The 18,243-nt window shown below is 44.0% G+C and overlaps 1 protein-coding gene across 6 annotated transcripts; it reads left to right on the plus strand.

The window, feature by feature from the left end:
- The first annotated feature begins 280 nt into the window (after positions 1-280).
- LOC135920099 (octapeptide-repeat protein T2-like) lies at positions 281-16,307 on the plus strand. 6 transcript variants are annotated; one of them, XR_010570174.1, is made up of 5 exons: positions 289-1,501; positions 7,303-7,392; positions 9,807-9,965; positions 13,798-13,924; positions 14,944-16,307. XR_010570174.1 is itself a non-coding variant. In XM_065454165.1 (4 exons), the coding sequence occupies exons 1-3, from the start codon at positions 674-676 to the stop codon at positions 9,939-9,941; spliced, it is 1,053 nt and encodes a 350-aa protein (XP_065310237.1). In that variant the 5' UTR covers positions 289-673; the 3' UTR covers positions 9,942-9,965; positions 14,944-16,307. The 6 variants fall into 6 exon arrangements, 4 of the variants coding, with proteins under 4 accessions (XP_065310239.1, XP_065310237.1, XP_065310238.1 ...); XR_010570173.1 differs by having other exon boundaries at positions 13,802-13,924; XM_065454165.1 differs by lacking the exon at positions 13,798-13,924.
- The last annotated feature ends 1,936 nt before the right edge of the window (positions 16,308-18,243 follow it).

Raw genomic sequence — 18,243 nt, forward strand, 5'->3', positions numbered from 1 at the left:
TGGCTGATCCCCCAGGAGAACGATCATAGAACGATGGAACACGTTTTACTAGAATGTGAACATAGAGTTAGTGTAAAGGTATATCTATACAAATGGATCTATAAATGGATTTTCCCTTTATTAATGTATCTACCCAGTTGCCGGTCTAGGCTCTTTCTGGCCTCATAAAGTTTCTCACGATATTGTGAGAAACTTAATTTATGTCTGGCCTCCTTGAAACACTTGTGTTCAGGCTGGTTCAAGGATATCACGGGCAAAGTACACGTGTCCGCGAAAACGGAGGTGTACAAAAATACTTCTCAGTAATGGTTCAAAAGGTTCGATGCCGGGAATTCTTTGTGTTTGTGTGTTTTTTCTTGGGACATTAAGCAAAATAATAACAAGGGCTTGGTGGCGCAACCCATTTCCGTACTTCAAAGGGGACGGCCATAGCATCCATCCATGGATCTATAAACGGTGCCTATGGCAGCGGCGGACGGCGTCGGCCGTGCGGTGGAAAGCGTGTAGTTTGCTATCGCTATGGTGAAAAGAACAAACAATGCGGGACAAATATAAGAACCAATAAGAACTAGAAAGCTCGCACCCAGAGACGCGTCCTTGAAAGAGGAGTGCATTGCTTTCGTTGCTCCATGAGGCCGCTAATTCTCAGTGCGGAGAGAATTAGGCGCGTGCGATGGATGCGGTGGGGTCTGCTAGTGAGGAGGGCTCTTCGGACGGTGCCACTGGGGCATCTACATCGACTGGAGCTCGACCTCGAGGGAGGCCACGGAACACGGAGCAACAGAACGCCGCGGCCAAAGCCAGACATGCTGAGGCCATGCGGAGAAAGCGGCGGGAGGATGCCGAGTTGCGGGCTCGTGAGGTTGAAGCGAGGCGGCGCAAACGTGCTGCGAACCCGGCACTTAATGCAAAAGAAGCGGAGCGAATACGGCGTAAACGTGAGGATCCGCAAAAGCGTGCGAGAGAGGCTGAAATCAAACGCCAGCGAAGGCAGGACCCGGAAAAGCGTGCTAGGGAGGCTGAAGCCAGACGCCAGCGAATGCAGGACCCGGAACGGCGCGCTAGGGAGGCTGAAGCCAGACGCCAGCAAAGGCAGGACCCGGAACGGCGCGCAAGGGAGGCTGAAGCCAAACGCCAGCGAATGCAGGACCCGGAACGGCGCGCTAGGCAGGCTGAAGCCAGACGCCAGCAAAGGCAGGACCCGGAACGGCGCGCTAGGGAGGCTGAAGCCAAACGCCAGCGAAGGCAGGACCCGGAACGGCGCGCTAGGGAGGCTGAAGCCAAACGCCAGCAAAGGCAACGAGACCGTGATTTACGGGAAAGAGGGATAAAATTGATGCGTCAGGAACGTGAACAACATCCGGATCTCAGAGTGCGAGAAGCCGAAACCAGGTACCAACGCTGGCAAGGATTTCTAGAAATTCGAGCCCAGGAAGCAGAAGCCAAACTTGGGCAACGAGCAGAGGCAGAACGACAAGCTCAGGAGGGGTTGAGCCTGCATGTAAGTGCAACAAATATTCTTGAGAAACGGTTCGTGCAGAATCCATTTGGCTATAATTCTCTTGCTCTGTGTGCGATTTTGGCATAAGAACGACCTCCAGCCTCTTCCACAGGAACGTGCCACTGTCGTTGCTGTTGCGTTTCAGGTGGATGTTCCTGGGTTCGAGGTGGGCCGCACTTGCATGCAGACTTTTTCACTCGTTTTCTTCCTGTTGTTTCAGCCTGGTCCTGAAACAGTCTGCACGACCGAACATTTAATCTCCATAGATGCCAAAACGCTCAAGAGACATCGCTGTCCGACATACTAGCACACCTACGTACGGGATTAAACAAAGATATTTTGCAATCGTATCTTGATACGATACAAAATTCTGCCACAATTATTGTATCCGATATGATACTTTCCATTTGTATGTTAAGATACTTCGATACGTTCACAGCACCAAGTGCGTATGCACAAAAAATGTTTGCTTGGGAATTTCTTAACTCCAACCAACCTTGTTTCATTTGAATGAAATGTCTCCTAGTATCTCAAAATGTCTGTCTTTCTTGCTCAAACTATACTTTCATTCCGAAACAGTTTATTGGGGTTGCTTTAGCTACTTAACACGAAAGCTCTTCATATGGCTGCTCGCAGACATATGCGCGCTTGGTTTTGTTGAGAGGGCACGTGCACCATCATGTGACTCTGCTCCGCCAAAAGGAATGCACAGATCTCATCGCCTCCCTCGCTGGAGGGCTCTGGTGGAAAGAGAAAATAATGATGCTGCCTTTAGTTTTATGCAGGTGGCTTACCAGCAGCAGTATCACCTTGAGAAACGGAGTTTAACCAACATCTATAGTTTTGCACAGTGACGTTGCAATGACAGTATGTATGTATTGTACCTTTAGGTACACAATACATTCTTTCATGTATCGGAAATACAGGTGCTGATACACGTCTTGCTAGACATGTCATGATACAGATACAAGGTACTCAAGCAACATCTACGATAGTATTGAAGATACATGCATCTTTAATACTGCCCAGCACTGCCTGCACGTGTTTCAAAAATGGCAGAATGAAATGTAGATTTTTAACGTGCCTTTCTGGCCCATGGAAGTTACCTGAGTCATCGTTCCACTCTCGCCTGCCCACACTGGAGAAGAGAAGCAGGCTCAAAGGAAGTTGAAAGTCGATTAAGGATTTCTGGAGACATAACAACATCGACGATGCCAGTGAGTACATTGAGATAGGGCCCCACTCTAATACTGAAGCGGGATTGGGACCAAGTGAGGTATAATTAGTTCAACCTGTGAATACAATCAGTCGTGTGAACTCGAACGTGGGCCTGCAGGTTGTGCTGGATGTGTACACGTATACTGCGTATGTGGTCGAGCATGTCAACAAAGCAAACCGAAGCATGTCTAATCTGCATAAAGAGCCGAGTGCACTCATGTACGAATCTCCAGACTCAAGTGTAATGTACACCCAAGCTCTTCGACAACTCAGTGTTAGATGTTGAAAGCCATCGAGATGTTGGTGCAGGAGGCAGCCTGGTATGTACTCTGCCTTAGCGTGTCGCACACAAGTCGCGTCATGGTCACAGCCAACACCTCGTGGTCAGAGCAGCAAGTTCGCATTCGGAAGAGTTCAACATTCAGTGTTAATGAAACGGGATGGGTTGGATGAGAACAGCACAGACATGTGGTGCAAGATGACAATTCAGAGTACAAAGATCGTCCGCTGGAGCTGGAAGCACTTACCTATGCTGAACACCTGACATTATATACTGCTAATGGCCGATCGAGAGCACAACCTGCAGTGCTCTGTTACAGCAACTATCCTGTGTCTGACGTGCTCAACTTCATATGACAACTTGTGCCACTCTTCCATTCATTCCTGCAAGTGACAGACATCCTCGATTGCAATGCATTCGAGATCTTCGACAACAATGTGCACCACATCTTGACAGTGAAAGCTTGTCTCAGCAGTGCTCACATGGATCTTCGTGAAATAGAACAGTTGTGCAACAGTAAGATATCAGAAGAGGTTGCACAGCGAGATGCTGTTGATCTGCAAAGGGAGGCAAAACACAGCATGACTGACCGGCTCGTGAATGTTAATATGAAAGCGGTAAAGGTGCAGCAACATGCATAGCGGGAAGATGCTAGCTCGGTTCTCATAAAGTGTCTAGCTGTGCAGGTGCGTACTGTTGTGCTTGGCTATCCCAGAACGAATGATACCCCACCAGCGACTTGCAGCTGTCACGGTTGAAGTTCGCGCTTCATCTTTCTCTTCAAGGCAGCTCGCTTGAAGACAGCAATGTCGTCTTTCCTTACCGTCATGAAGAGGGCGCTGATCGATGACAGGGTCATCGTCAAGAACTCCCAGGGAAAGCGTTGATGGCAGGTTCAGTTTGCTACATGGTTACCTCATAGGTTGTGCCACATTGGAGGTAGGTGCACCACGTTGGAGAAAAGTGGGGGTTCGGCATTTGTGAATTTTCAGTGAATTTTCTCGACGAGGGAGAGAGGGTACCAAACGGCATGAAATGTGGATCCAGACAGCTGTGAGAAAAAAAGAGACGCTCGGACATGCAAAGACTCTAGCATGTAGTGTGCTCCGATAGTTGGAGCCGTGTTGTAAAACTGAACCATGTACTTTTTTTCAATACTTCGTTCTCTTCGTCACTTGGAAGCCACCTTTCTCTTGGCACCTGGCATGGCACCATCCATGGAACCTTCGATGGCCACATGAACCCCGAAATTCACAACAGTACAGCCGTCATGCCCAGCAACGGATGTGAAGGATGAATGTGAGGCTGTTCGAACTTATGCAAGAAGTAATTCATCGCCTCACTCTGCCTGACTCGAACCCACTGCTAATCTTCTTTACTGGTGCAGCTGGTTGTGGAAAGACGTTTGTGTTATGCACAATCATGGATGTTTACAACTGTTACTACAGGAGTGGCAACCGTGATATCAGCATCAGCTCGCTCATCGTTTGTGCTACCACTGGAAAAGCTGCTGTGGCCATAGGCGGAGTCACCGTGCATGCTGCTTTCAAGCTGATCATATACGGCAAGAATCCTGACCAAGGTCACAGCGCAAGCAACATCAACTCGTTTTGCTGCATCTTGCACGACGTGAAATCAGCATGATGTCGATGAGGTTGGCACGATGTCAGTGGACACAGTCGTGCTGATCGACTGAAAACTCGGGACGATTTCTGAGAAGTTTACAGAACCCTTTGGCTGATTCAGTGTCATAACTTTGCGGTGACTTAAGGCAGTTTCCACCTTTGAGAGTGGCAGAGGTGTATAAGCGATCAAAGTTGCAACAGAGCATCTTCGGCACGGAAACTATGCCATGGCACAACCTCACTTCCTACCAACTGACAGATGTTGTCATACAGCAGATCACGAACAGATTGCAACCATACTGACAAAGATTGGAGAGGGGAGAGGACTTGCTGCGGACGAGGTACCTCTCTTGGACAATCGATTTGTAACAGTAGAACAGGCTGCTGAGAAGATTCCATCTGCAGTGTGTCTCTTCTACACCAATAAAGACACTGATGCTTATAACATCGCCAGCACTGAAGCCTGTGTAAATGATTTGATTTGATTTGATTTATTGATTTCCATTTACACACACACATCATACCAAATGATGCCATTAGTTGCCTTGCCATGGATACAATCTGTGGCCAATGATTCAATGAGGAGTATGCGCAAGCCAGAACTAGAATCTTCAAAATTTCTAAAGTGGAGACATCGAACTTGGCCTGCAAGATCCTGCTGTGCCGGGAGAAGCCCTACATGATCATTCATAGTGGTGACTTCTCGGACCGCTTCACCAATGATTGTGTAGGCATCCTCAGGCATGTGCAGAGGGATACCAACAACAACCCGCTTCATCTGTGGATTGAATTGCCGCGTGGCGTGGCTGCAGCAGCCGTGCTGAAGGGACGGCATTACTGAGCCAGTGATCCCGACATCTGTGGTAAATGGGTTGCCATCGATCTTGTCATTGTCAGTGTCCACGTGAAGGGCAAAGGACTGTGAGGCGTAGACTGTGACTGTGACTGTGAGGCAAAGAACTGTGAGGCGTAACTGTGAGGCGCAAACAATTTCCCATTGTCCAAGCCAGTGCCATAATCATCCACAAGTTCCATGGTGGCACCTACGATGAAATCTAATACCCTCATCACAGCAACTCAATGCTCTACCTCTACATCATGGACTACGCAGTGACCCAAGTTGACGTGGTTGAGGAAGATGGTTAGAAACGGACATATATAGTCAGGTAGATAAGACAGAAACCAGAAAGTGCGTGAAGTATCCGAAATATGCCAATTGCATTAAAACGTATGGGAAAGGTGGATAGCTCCACACACATTCTGTTCGTCTTGTTGTAAAGAGTGTAATATTCATGGCTTAAAAATTGAATTTGAATGCGAAGGCATTATGATTTCTCTAATTAATTGGTTATGTGCATATTTAGTGATGTCGTACACTGTCATGTGTCCTTCACAACTCTACCTTAATCCACCTTCATTCAGTTTACTTCAGCTTAATTACACCACCTTAAGTTGCCTTACTCTAACTTGTTCTAACTTTATTTCTGTATTACTATTGACATCATACAAGGTGCTGTTGACATCCCCCATGATGATGATCTCTGGTATCACTAGTTGCCTACAACGCCGGCTTTTCTGCCTTAGGGGACATATAATGTTTTCGTATTACTATGGCACAGTGAAACCATAATGAATGTGCCTATAGACACGAACACACTGGTGACCACACTCCATCTCACCAGAAATCTTGACACCAAATGCCGCTGGCTATCCAAGTATACTTATGTAGCTGAAGTCATGCATACGGAAGAGAGCTGTGCGTGGTCCAACTTTCTGGAAAATTCTACTTTGTAGACAATCAAAGTTCATCAGCGAGTAGATGGGAGAAGATACTGAAAGGGGAAAAAATATATGGCAAAGAAAGAGGGGCGGGTTGGAGACGAAGACCTTGACAACTCTAGAAGAATGTAGCTTTCACCCTGCCAGATGCACAAAGAAACCAACTTTTGGTACCCGAAAAATATTAAGCAAATATTGAGGAAAAAGGGAGACACCCATGAGCACCATTTTTTTTATTCACATACAAAGGATCTTTCCTTCCATGATTCATCTATCATGGGGAACCATGTAACAATCGTGTTTATGCCAAATTCTTTCACTGTGGCACCTAGCAAAATTAGTATAGATGACATGCATGGCGAATATCTCGAGGGTGGCCCTTATACAGTGATAGCATTTAATACAGTTGAGTGGGTCAGCAGCAAGCCATGGCATTCCAGGAGTAAGAATGGTTGAGACCATTAGAAAAGAAGTTCATGTAGGCAACAGTGAATGAGGATATTATTTCTCAAGATGTCGGTGAATGCATGGAACTACTCCTTATAGCTTGGAGCTTGCTCTTTTCGAGTATCTAGAGAAACACTGTCAGAATGCGATCCCTGTTGAAAATGCAGATATGTGCTGCTGCACGAGTGAAAAACGTTGCAATACGTTGTCGGAGTGAGTCGCTGGCCACCTCTTCATAGTTTCAGTGACAAAGTCGTCACACTCGTGAACTGTAAACTAATCTCAAAGACCATCACAAGATCGATTTACCCTTGCCTCATTTCAAATATGGCTTTAAACATGGCATGCATTGGATCTTCAGAGCCATAAAATTAGTTCGAATGTTTTTAATTGCCTTTTAGTTCTATTTACTGTGTGTTTCACTGCTTCACTTTGGCTTGATTGCATTGCAGGCTGGAGACACCTGCACGGGAACCAAGCTGACGAGCACAATCCCAGAGAGGGAACCACGGCAAGGCTATCACAATAAATATGTTGGCGAGGTAAGACTTGCAGGCGTGTGCTAAGCCGGCGCGCCCTAAGCACTTCTAACGCGTTGCTGCTGCTGTGCAGACCTTTGCTTCGCCTATGTTTCTGCCCGATTAACAGGTCTATTTGATAGATGCATGGCTGATGGCACTGCTGCCAGAAGAGTTCAAGCATTGCCAGTGCAGTGCACATACATGTTGGCATGTAATTGCCAACAATTCCCATGCAGTGTGCACTGCATGTACCTTTCAGTTGAGCATAGGGGTGAGGGCTGTCATTTGTTCGGCCTAATTGCTGAGGGACTTTGAAAGTGTGACGGTGTTTTTGACACTGCGCACAGCTGCTGGTCTGTGGTTTCGGTCTGAAGCGATTGCCATGGCAATGCATCGTAGGATAAGGAACCGCGCAGCACAATCGGGCCTTACGTAACTTCCAAAGTGTGGAGCCAACTCCAGATATGTAAAGGCTACTTCAAAGAGGTTGGGGAACTTTTACAATCTTCTGCCAAAGCCCATTGTGTTGGCAAGTGTCTGCATGACACCATGCGTGCCCCAGTTTGCAACGCCCTGCCAAAAAGGTATGCAGGTATTGCTGCACCATGGTGCAGTTGAGGGTCATGATGCAAGCGTGCACTTTAATGTGGAAGAATTGCAGGTTGTGATGCAGTGAATCCTGCATCAAAGCCTGCATCATCACGAGGGTGTATCAAAAAAGGATGCCAAAAGCTGCCAAGCTACAAATGGATTAGGCAGACAGTTATAGGCAGTGGTCGCAGAAAATTAATTCCTTAAGCCACTACTATGGCAATTGCTAAATGAAAAGGGCCTGCATACTTCATTTAAACACAACCATGTGGCAGGCCAAGCTGCTCAGAAAAGAACCATGCGTGAACTCTGGAAACTGTGACAGTGATTTTGGAAACGGGGCCAACTGACAAGTTTTGCTGCTTCTGTGCCACAGTGGTTACTTTCGTATCTCCTGGGTGCATATTCCAGCACATGAATAAAGCCATGTTTTCGCTACTCAAACAATAGATTTGCGAGATCTTGACCATCACTTCCTTTACTTCGTTGCCCAGAAAAGAAATGTCTGAATGTAGTTTTCAAGGTATCATTTCGTCATTATATCTTAATGCAAAGCTTTGTGGAGTGGGACAGGGTTCTGATGCTGCAGTTATTCAACTATGAAAAGTAATGTGGAGAAAGGGAGGGCTGTGTTTTTTCTTCCTTCTTTTTAAACCTAGTTTTACAGCTCTAGCTGAACAGATAAAACCGAAAAGGTTCTGTGTTGCATACGAGGGGTGTTTGAATAGTGAAATTTTCTCATCGAATCGATTATGAACATTCTAGAAAAATGACAAATCAAATGTAGAATATTTTCTCATTTTCGAATCAGATAAGTTTTATTTGTGTGAAGTACATTTGGCAAAAGAATGAGTCTTACTTACATTATATGATATATGCCTGCAATGCCATCATAAGAGGATGTCCATTCAGCTGAGGAATGTGTACTAGATGATTAACGACTGCTTTCAGTCGCTTGGTGCACAATGACAATGATAGTAACGAAACAAGTATGCATTATGTGATCATGCACATAGTGTTTTGTTCTTTGAGAAGAGCATTGGGATTCTGCAGCAGCGCACACTGCTTTAAGTGGGTGCAAATATGGTCATACTGGATTAATAGTAAATTGGTTTACCTCTATCAAGACTACATTCGCTCTTCAGAGGATTACTATTGAGGGGGGAATGGGAAATATGACAATATACTAAAGCAACGAAAGATGACGCACAAGATGGTACAGTTACACCAATAGCAGAACTTTATAGTGTGCAGCAAATAAGGCAAAAAGATATGAAAAATATATGCAAAAGGATATAGACAAAGAATGAGCAAGATGTGGCACAGTTAAAACTGCATAGTACATATTTTAAATGTCTAACAATTTATTGTAAAAGGTTGAGTTTGATGTTTGGGAAAGGGTGTCATCAGGCAGTCCATACCAATTATTGCATCAACGTCCCTCCTTCAAACTCCAATACGTTATTTTATTCCTTATAATTTGAATAGAAATAAATGCTTGACAATTTCGAGCCTAGTAACTTCTCTAATTGAATGTGAACCACATATGCAAGGGCTATTATTATGATACATTTGGGTGCTTTCTCGTGAGCGCTTTCAAAGCACTCGGAGGGCAGTGAAGCTGAATTGTGGTGGCAAATTACGTTAGTAGTGTTGTTCTAGATTTGTTTTAGCACTGTAGGAGTGTGCTTGGTGTCATGACAAAGCTTGGTTACATTGTTAAATGGCCTTCAAAGCTTCACTGGAGCACACGGCAATGACCACTGGGATGGACCATTATATTCGTGTTAAAAATTTTGAACGTCGCGCTCCCCTGTTGATTATGCAGCTCTTCACTCTCCTAGGATGATCCCCTGCCTCAACAAGCCCATCAATCTTGTCAGACGGAACACCACATCACTCTAGTGTGGTGCGCAAGACCAAATGTGCCAACTTGCAGCACTGCAGTCCAGGTGGAATCGTGGGAACAGCAGCGTTGATGGAAGTGCACGAGAAGATGAAAGGTACTATATAAACAATGACCGATAATTTCCTTCTACATGTATCTGCACATTGATGTATATACATATTGTGACCCACATGTGCCTCTGACGGAAGTGCTTAGATGAAACAGGCTTCCCGATTAATGTTTAGAGCAGTACAGCTTTTGCTGATCTTGCTATTGATTTTATATCAAATTTGTGGCTGGCACAGCTTAGTTGCTTTTGCATGATTAAACCCTGATTAACTAACACTGACATAAAACAGCTGGAGGTTTAATTGAGTACCGACACACATCTGGAGTTGTAGAAACTCTACCATATGTTTCTCACGCATGAGGCAGTGACACATGGCAAATGTGAAGGTTGACAAACATGTACAGGATATTTTAGTTTGACACTAAAGTGCTCGGTCTGGCTCCATCATTGTGATGCCACGACCAAGAGCAAAATTTGCCAACGTCCTGTTGCAAAAAAGAATAGGTATGGTGACATTGCTCACGAAAGAAACAAAAGTTCTGTGCATTTTTATTCAGACTGCACTGTACAGTGATTGCAGGGTCTGTGTGAGCCAATGAATAATGGCTTCATGAAGCGTCCGCATCCTGTTTTCTAAAACTGACTGATTAAAGTAAACTGTAAGGACACTGATATTTGTCAATTGGAACTGCAGTTAACTAAAAAATAAGGAGTATCACAAATTCCATGTCCGTACTACTTTACAAGAAAGTTTTCTACTGTAATGTACAAGTCAGACCTAAATATAACAAACACGAATGATCAGATATAGTGCACTAAATAAAAATTGTCCTGCAGTGTTACGATGTTCCTAAGGAATATTGGATATAATAAAGATGTTGTGTCAGATGCGATTTCATTATAGTGAGCACTGACTGTATGGGTCTCCTGTTCATTCTTTTGTTACTGTTTGAAATGTCCTCATTTTTTGTGTTTTTATGTTTTAACATTTTCTTTTAAAACAATAGCCACAACTTATACCGTGACACATTAAATTGTACCCTGACCGTTGGTGCCTTCAATGGAAGTAAAGCAGACATAATTGCTCCGAGAGTGTTTGAGAATTCTTATGCGACACTTCTAAGAAGCTTGTAAAGAAGCATGATTAAAAGTAATAATTTATTATTTTTATCTTAAGTACTTAGTGTAGGAAAAATCTTAAACAAGCAAGATATGTGTCTTGCCCCTAGTTCCCAACTTTTGCAAGTTAAAGAAACACAACGCCAAAAAAATATGTGCTATGCAGATTTGGTCGTGTAGGGAGCGCTTGTTTTCACTCATTGCTGCAAACACTTGGTTCCTTCTTTCACTACATTCTTTAGGATCTCAAAGCAATGGTTATCAGATAGGGGAGCATGCACAAGCCTCGTCACACTTGATTGCGTTCGACTGGCTTTTTGTGCAAGCAAGCTGTTCTAGTTGTGCACCTTGAACTAGCGCTGGGGCCCTTACATGCTTTTCGTTGTATACTTGCAAAGTACTATACAGTAATTTACAGTGTTGCATAGTATTCTACAGTAATGAGTTAGGTCATTTGCATAGGCAATGTTAAAAAAATAGGAGATTAGACTATTACTCAAGCTTCTTTGGAAGCGTGGTCTGAAATAGACTGCATGCCCTTGTACGAGTGAAAACTCCACACGATGGGAAGTATTACTCGTAATAACTTTTGCATAAGCTGTCCAAGTGCTCATGAACAAGAAGAACCCAGGGTGGGGAAAAATAATGTTGCTGTTAGTATTAATTGAGCACAATCGTCAAAACAACACGCACTCCTGGGCATGTACGTATGTTTGAAGCATTGCTAAAACAGCGTTGACGTCAGATCAGAAAATTAAAATACCCAAATGAAGCTTCTGTCTTCATTGCTACTGTCATTTAAAAATATGTTGGTGATTCAACAAAAGTACAAATGTTGTGTTGCTTGAATGGGGAAGTGCCAAGAGGACTGGGGTCTAGTTAGAACGATACCTCCTGTTGAAGGTTTATTTTTCCAGACACCCCAATATGCAAAAATGGTAAAATCTCACTGATAGCGAAAGTGCATTCTTCATTTCATATGGTACATGTGTTGCTCACAGAACGATTCCATCAGCAGTGTCCAACAACTTGTTGAAAAACTGTCACTCAAATTAATCAATTTATTTAGGTACGGCTAGGAAAGATTTCATCGAACAGAAAAGTTATGGTACAGTGAAAGCTCGTTAATTTGAACTTCAGTTATTAGAATTTATGGATAATTCGAACTGTACGATTTGGTCCAGCCAAGCTCCACAGAAGTTTATGCATAAAAAAGCCCATTAATTCGAACGTGAGAAGGTTCCGCCACGGATGATTCGAACTACACGCCACCATGCCGGCGGCTTGGCGCCTGGCATACGGCCAGAGAAACGCGCCTACTGCCTACACACAAGGCTGCATCGCCGCCGGAATGGAGAGAACGGCGAGAGAAGGCAAAATCGAGAAAAATCTAACCAGCGCGGGGTCGGCCAGAAGGCAGCGGCGGCTGCCTCCTCTCCGTTCTACGTTGACCTCCGAGACTTCTTGCCCATCGCAAATCTCGGGGGCTTTGCAAATCTCATTTGCTGACCATGTCGACGTGGACAAGGGTGCAGTGGTGTGTGTTACGCTGACAGACGAGGACATAATTTCTCAGGTCAAAAGCACTGAACCTGTCGCTGCCAGTGATGAGGAGGAGGAGGACGACAAAGCACCAGTGCGGCTCTCCACTGCGGAGGTCATGGCTGGATTGCATGCTGCCCGTCTCTTTCTTCAGTTTTGAAGAAGACGAAGAGGAGGCCTTCTGCCACATTCACCCGTTAGAGCAAGAAGTGCTAGCTGTCGCCTTGAAGGAAAAAATGTAGGCTACGATCACCGACTTTTTCAAGCATTAAATTTCTGACATGCCCTACTGCTTCCAAATCGCAGTTTACTGTTATTCTCCTTCACTTTTGTTACTTCGAACTTTCGTTAATTCGAACTGAAACGGCTTCCCCTTGCGGTTCGAATTAACGAGCTTTTACTGTAATGGGAAAAAAGAACAATGAACAAGTTTTGAAGTTTTTGAACCAGAATTAGAATGTGTTGAGAAAAACTTAAATTGCAGCTCATAAAAGGTATGTCTGTGCACATGAAGAAGCATGATGTGTCGTTTCTGTCTCTAAAGAGAACAGCATATTTGTGCATCATTATTCCTCTGAATATCTTTTATTTCTGGTAGTTTTACATCACTGTGCTTTCTTTGCTTTAGTGTAGTCTATATAATAACTGCAGCTACATTATTTATGGAATTTGCAAATATGAAAACGAAATTCTTCACCTTTAAGCAAGGTGTTTTGGGAAACATGCCATGAACACACACTCATTAGATCGGCTAGGTAAATGTGCAAACCTTCACCTTCGGCTTATGCACACGCATGCAAATCAGTAAACTGAGTCATACACGTGCTTGAATACAGTGCAACATTGCATATTAAGATATATTTTTGTGGATTTGGGTCATATTTGCGCATGCTATAAACTGTCCTTGCCTACATTTGCATGCAATGTAATCTATCTCTGTTGATTGATATAGAATAACCTAGCCGCTAGTGGATAAGTGTACAACACTGCGGACACCTGCTGCAGGTATTTGAATGCTCCGTTACCATCAGTCTTTTGTATTTGTGCCATATTTGGCTTGCCAAGTCTCTGCTCACACTGACATCTTTTTCATCTTCCACAAGCATAATCTACCTTATTGTACCATTTTTTAAGCGTCTCCTTAAAAAGTAGTATACTAGTCGTAAATGTCACCAAGGTGTGGTCACTGCACGCATGCAATTCCTGTATTGCCAAGACAGTATGAAGCAGCTTCACAAGGCGGTAGCCACTGTCCTGGAGTGACCCTGAGCAAGCTTGCTCATGACTGAACCATCAAAGATGCTTTGATGAAACATCCTAAGGGATCGGGTCTCCTCTATCAGGTAAACTCCCATCTCTCATTGTTGCTCCAGTTTTCTGGGGGCTATGTTCTGTAGATTCAGTAACATTCTAGATTTTACAGCGTTTTTTAAAGCTCTAGTATCAGAATAACCACTCTTTCTTGCAAGCATATTGTACAGCATACTATAACTAAAACGTAAATTTTCTCGTGGTGGGTTTAGTTTAACATATATTTGTGTGCAGTACTTGTCTAGTGTGTCTGCAGTAAATATTAAGTGGGAAGTGGGTGTTTTCTGCCACTGCTATGGTAAAGGCATCTTTCACTTGAGCAGTGACAGACAACATCACCACCGTTTCTCGCAGCAAAGTTGACATCTAGGAAATTTTTCATAGCCCAGCTTTTTGTACTCGTTCAAATATATTTGGATCAACCTGCGGCACATAAGTTTATAATGGTAACCAATATTTCTTTCACCATTACTTGAAAAGTTTCCATTTGTCCTTGGCAAAGATCATTGCAGCTGTGACTGTATAAAGTAGAGCACATTGCCTACAGCATTGCAACAAAGCAAGGTCTAATTTTTTAATGATCTGTCAATTTCCTGCGTAACAGAACGAAGTTGAGTGCCTTTTTTCTGCCTCGACTGTAGTATTTTTAGAAGTATCAAAGTAGTAATATTATTGCGCAAAAAATGAGCCCTCTTGCAACCACTACACATTCAGCATTGATTGCACCTCAAGAAAAACACATGCAACTTCGAGAGTTGTAACATGATTTATGCTTACAGTTTTCATCAGTGCACATAATTCACCATCCATGTAACTGAAGACAAATGCACTTTGATCAACAGTGTCACAGGCACAGAGCCTACGTACATCAAGTTAATGCTTTATGCAGTGATATTTTTTGTGAAGTGGCTTTTTTTTCTTTTATGAGCCTGATGTGACTAAAAGAATGGAGGCCTGCTCTTGTACAGGTGTCAGATAATGTGCTCTGGAGATGCCTGCATGCATTTTGCTCAGGAAGTCCACGTTTCTTTTTCTTTTTTTTTCAATTCAGCATTTGACTGCCGTGCTGCTGCTGCGAGACTTATGACTCAAGAAGCCCATGTCGTAAGCAGTGTTAAACCACGTGGACTGGCATGCTCAAGGACCACAAGCCATTCGACAGTTTTAGTTGGGCGTCCACAGCCGCTCTGCCTACGCAGGAAACCCACGGAAGCAACAATTTGCATGCACAGTCCTGTGTGTGCGTCCGCTGCGAGCTTTGTAGGACGTTCTCACAGCTCTTGCTGAAGATTTGACTCTGGCTTGGTTTGACTTCGTGGCGACTGATATTGGCCGCACAGTTTCAGAAGCTAGAACTATATGGCGGCGCTGAGTAGCTCGCTACCGGCTCCTGCGCATGCAAGTCAGCAGTCCCCTTCTAAACTTTTGCGTCTGGCAAACTGTTGCCATTTCGTGTGCGCGTGCTTTGCTACGTACACATGACCTCGCGCGCTGCGTACATTTGACGTTGCGGACACCCAACTAAAACTGTATTCTCATTTGCTATTAAAGGCTAAAATACCTGATTACATTAAGCTTGTGCCTGCTTATTAAAGAAGCAACATCTACAAGAGCTTCCATGAAATTTATTCTGCAGTCATCGGGTCAGCACTTTCGTGACACACTAAGCGTCGCCACCTGAAAATCCGGGTATGTGTGCTCTGTTTATAGCCAAGCTGTGAGAAGTGCTGGGCACTAGTGAAGATACATGTATCATAGATACTACCTTTGATACTCGTTGGGTATCTTGTATGTGTATCATGATACGTCTGGTAAGATGTGTATCAGTATTTGTATTTCTGATACATGAAAGAATGTATTGTGTATCTTAAGATACAGATATCACAACATCACTGTGCGAAACTAGAAACATTGGCTGAAATACACTTCTCAAGCTGATACTACTGCCACTAAGCCACCTGGATCACACTAAACGTAGCAACATTCCTTTATCGTTCCGCCAAAGCACTCAACCAAGAACAGGCAGTGGAGCAGCCACGTGGTGGCACTTACATCTTGTCGACAGAAACAAACATGTACAGGAAAGAAAACGACTGGAAGGATAAACTTTGCCATAAATTAAGACACTAGTTCGCTTGAGGTGTGAAAAAATTTGAGTCCCCTGCATTTGTCATATAATGGGGAAAAAAAAGGAAAAATGGTGGAAATGTGAGCCAAGCTGTAGTTTGTGCTATGTCTAATTTTCTTGTTCTACATCTGAAGGTCCCAACAAGATTATATTCTGGCCAGGAGAACTTGCATGGGTTATTATCCTTTAAAACATATATATATATTTCAGTTAGCGTGAAAACTATTCCTGTAATTTTGGAAAGTTCCTATAATTTGCAGTTCGTGGATGGTGGCCTGAGAAATAAATATTGCAATATTTTTTTCCAGTAAAATATACATTTTTCTTTTTCGTGGGGAAACTAAGCTTAGATTTGCTTGGACTTTCCTCTCAATGGAAAACACCACAGACGCCAGATTTTCTACAACATGGGGCCCTCCATGCTATTGCATTAAAAGTGGGCGCTCACACCGCATAAGGCAATCGGCAGCACCAGCTTCATGGCTTATTACACCGTGTTCTACCAGGAGTCGCCTAGACCACCACGAGGGTCTGGAGATCCGTGACCTAAATGACACATGCTTCATGCGCTGAAGCGGACGCTCGTCTGCAGAACCGCAACAGTGGACAGGTAATGTACACGCCTCGGGTAAAGGACCCTCGGCGTGGCCAGACAAGAATAAGTCTGACCAGGAGAATTGGAATTCAGTATGCATCACGCATGTAGCCGTCCGAGAACTTCTCTCCACATCCAAACTCCGACGGTTGGCATACCAGAACAATTGAGTAAGCCCCTGGTCTGCGTTGGGGGCGGACGGCAACAAGTGTATTTATTTAGTGTTATAACGGCCCTGCTGCTGTACCGGTGCTCTCAGAGAACAGGGAAAGGGAAAGTGGCAGCCAACGCACATAAAGTTTAACAGTGACCTCGCCGCAGCCCCCATGCCCAAAACATGCTGCGCTACAGCACCTCAACAAAATAATGTACGCAACTTTCACAGCAAAGCCTCACTCGTACTACTTTGTGTAGTTTTCTTTAGCCAGTGATACCCGTTCCACACGGGCACAGAAAATGGCGTTAACTTCCTAATGTCTTATTTAATGTCATTTGTGTAATGCCACATGAGCACATCAAATGGCATTCGCCTTAATGCCATTCATTACTTAATGCGTCCGCCAGAACTCGTTAGACTGAAAAATGCTTACTCTCGACGCCATAGCTTCGCAAGCCATGGCGTCAAGTACGCGTTTCTCAGTGCAAGTACAGTATTTGAAATGTTTAAACCTGTAAGAAAACATTTATACATAACTTTGAAGTACAATCAGCACTTCTATGAGGAGAAACCTTTATTAAACAGTCTTTGAGAACAAGGATTGTTGCAGCTAGTGAAGCTGCGCAAAAGGTTGGCAACCTGTGAAGCAGACGAAAGTCACTTGTGGATGGGTTGTATATGTTGCATGGTAGTATTTCGTCATGTGCAGGCCGTTCATGTGCAGTCTTTGCATTTACGGACTCTGCGTGATGATAAGACGAACTTCCTCAGGTCGGTGCTGCAACAGGCGCCATTTCGTTTCTGGGCTTCAGATTTAACATAGACTGGAGAGTTGCTATGGTCGATTCTAAAAGACAGCAAAAAAAACCAAGCTAACCGTGCCATAGTGCGCTTAGTTTTACATTTCACTGTTTATTATGACAGTTTAAACTTGTAAATACATATTCATTTAATTCATACCCTAACGTTGCTCACTTCAGAAGACGCTATCATCAACATCATCGGGTCAAATGTCATTAAATTTGGACGTGTGACAGCTCCGCCTTAACGTGTGACAACTTAAGGCCTTAACTATTGAATGCCATTTTCTGTACCCATGTGGCACGGGTATAATTCGGCTTCTTTTTCTCATGTCACATTTTATCAACCCCACACTGGAGGTCAGCTAGATGTCTACACAACTGCAGTGGTGAAAGCCGACAGCATCTTCCAGAAACACGGCTTGCATGGGAGCCCCAAAGCAGCCATATTACCAGGGCATCGGTGATGAATGATCATAAGAACAGCCAACAAATAGACGCTTAGTACTTCCCAAGAGTATGAGAACTCTCTTATAGAGTTTCGCTGCCGTTAATGTGTCAGATGCTCAGATTGGCATACAAATGAAAATCATGAACCTTAGGATAAAGTGAGGATGAATCTTAGGATGAACTGACATGACAGCAGCAGCATAATGGAAAGGGTTGGCAAA

The sequence above is a fragment of the Dermacentor albipictus genome, chromosome 8 (assembly GCF_038994185.2).
Source record: "Dermacentor albipictus isolate Rhodes 1998 colony chromosome 8, USDA_Dalb.pri_finalv2, whole genome shotgun sequence".
NCBI classification, from domain to species: domain Eukaryota; kingdom Metazoa; phylum Arthropoda; class Arachnida; order Ixodida; family Ixodidae; genus Dermacentor; species Dermacentor albipictus.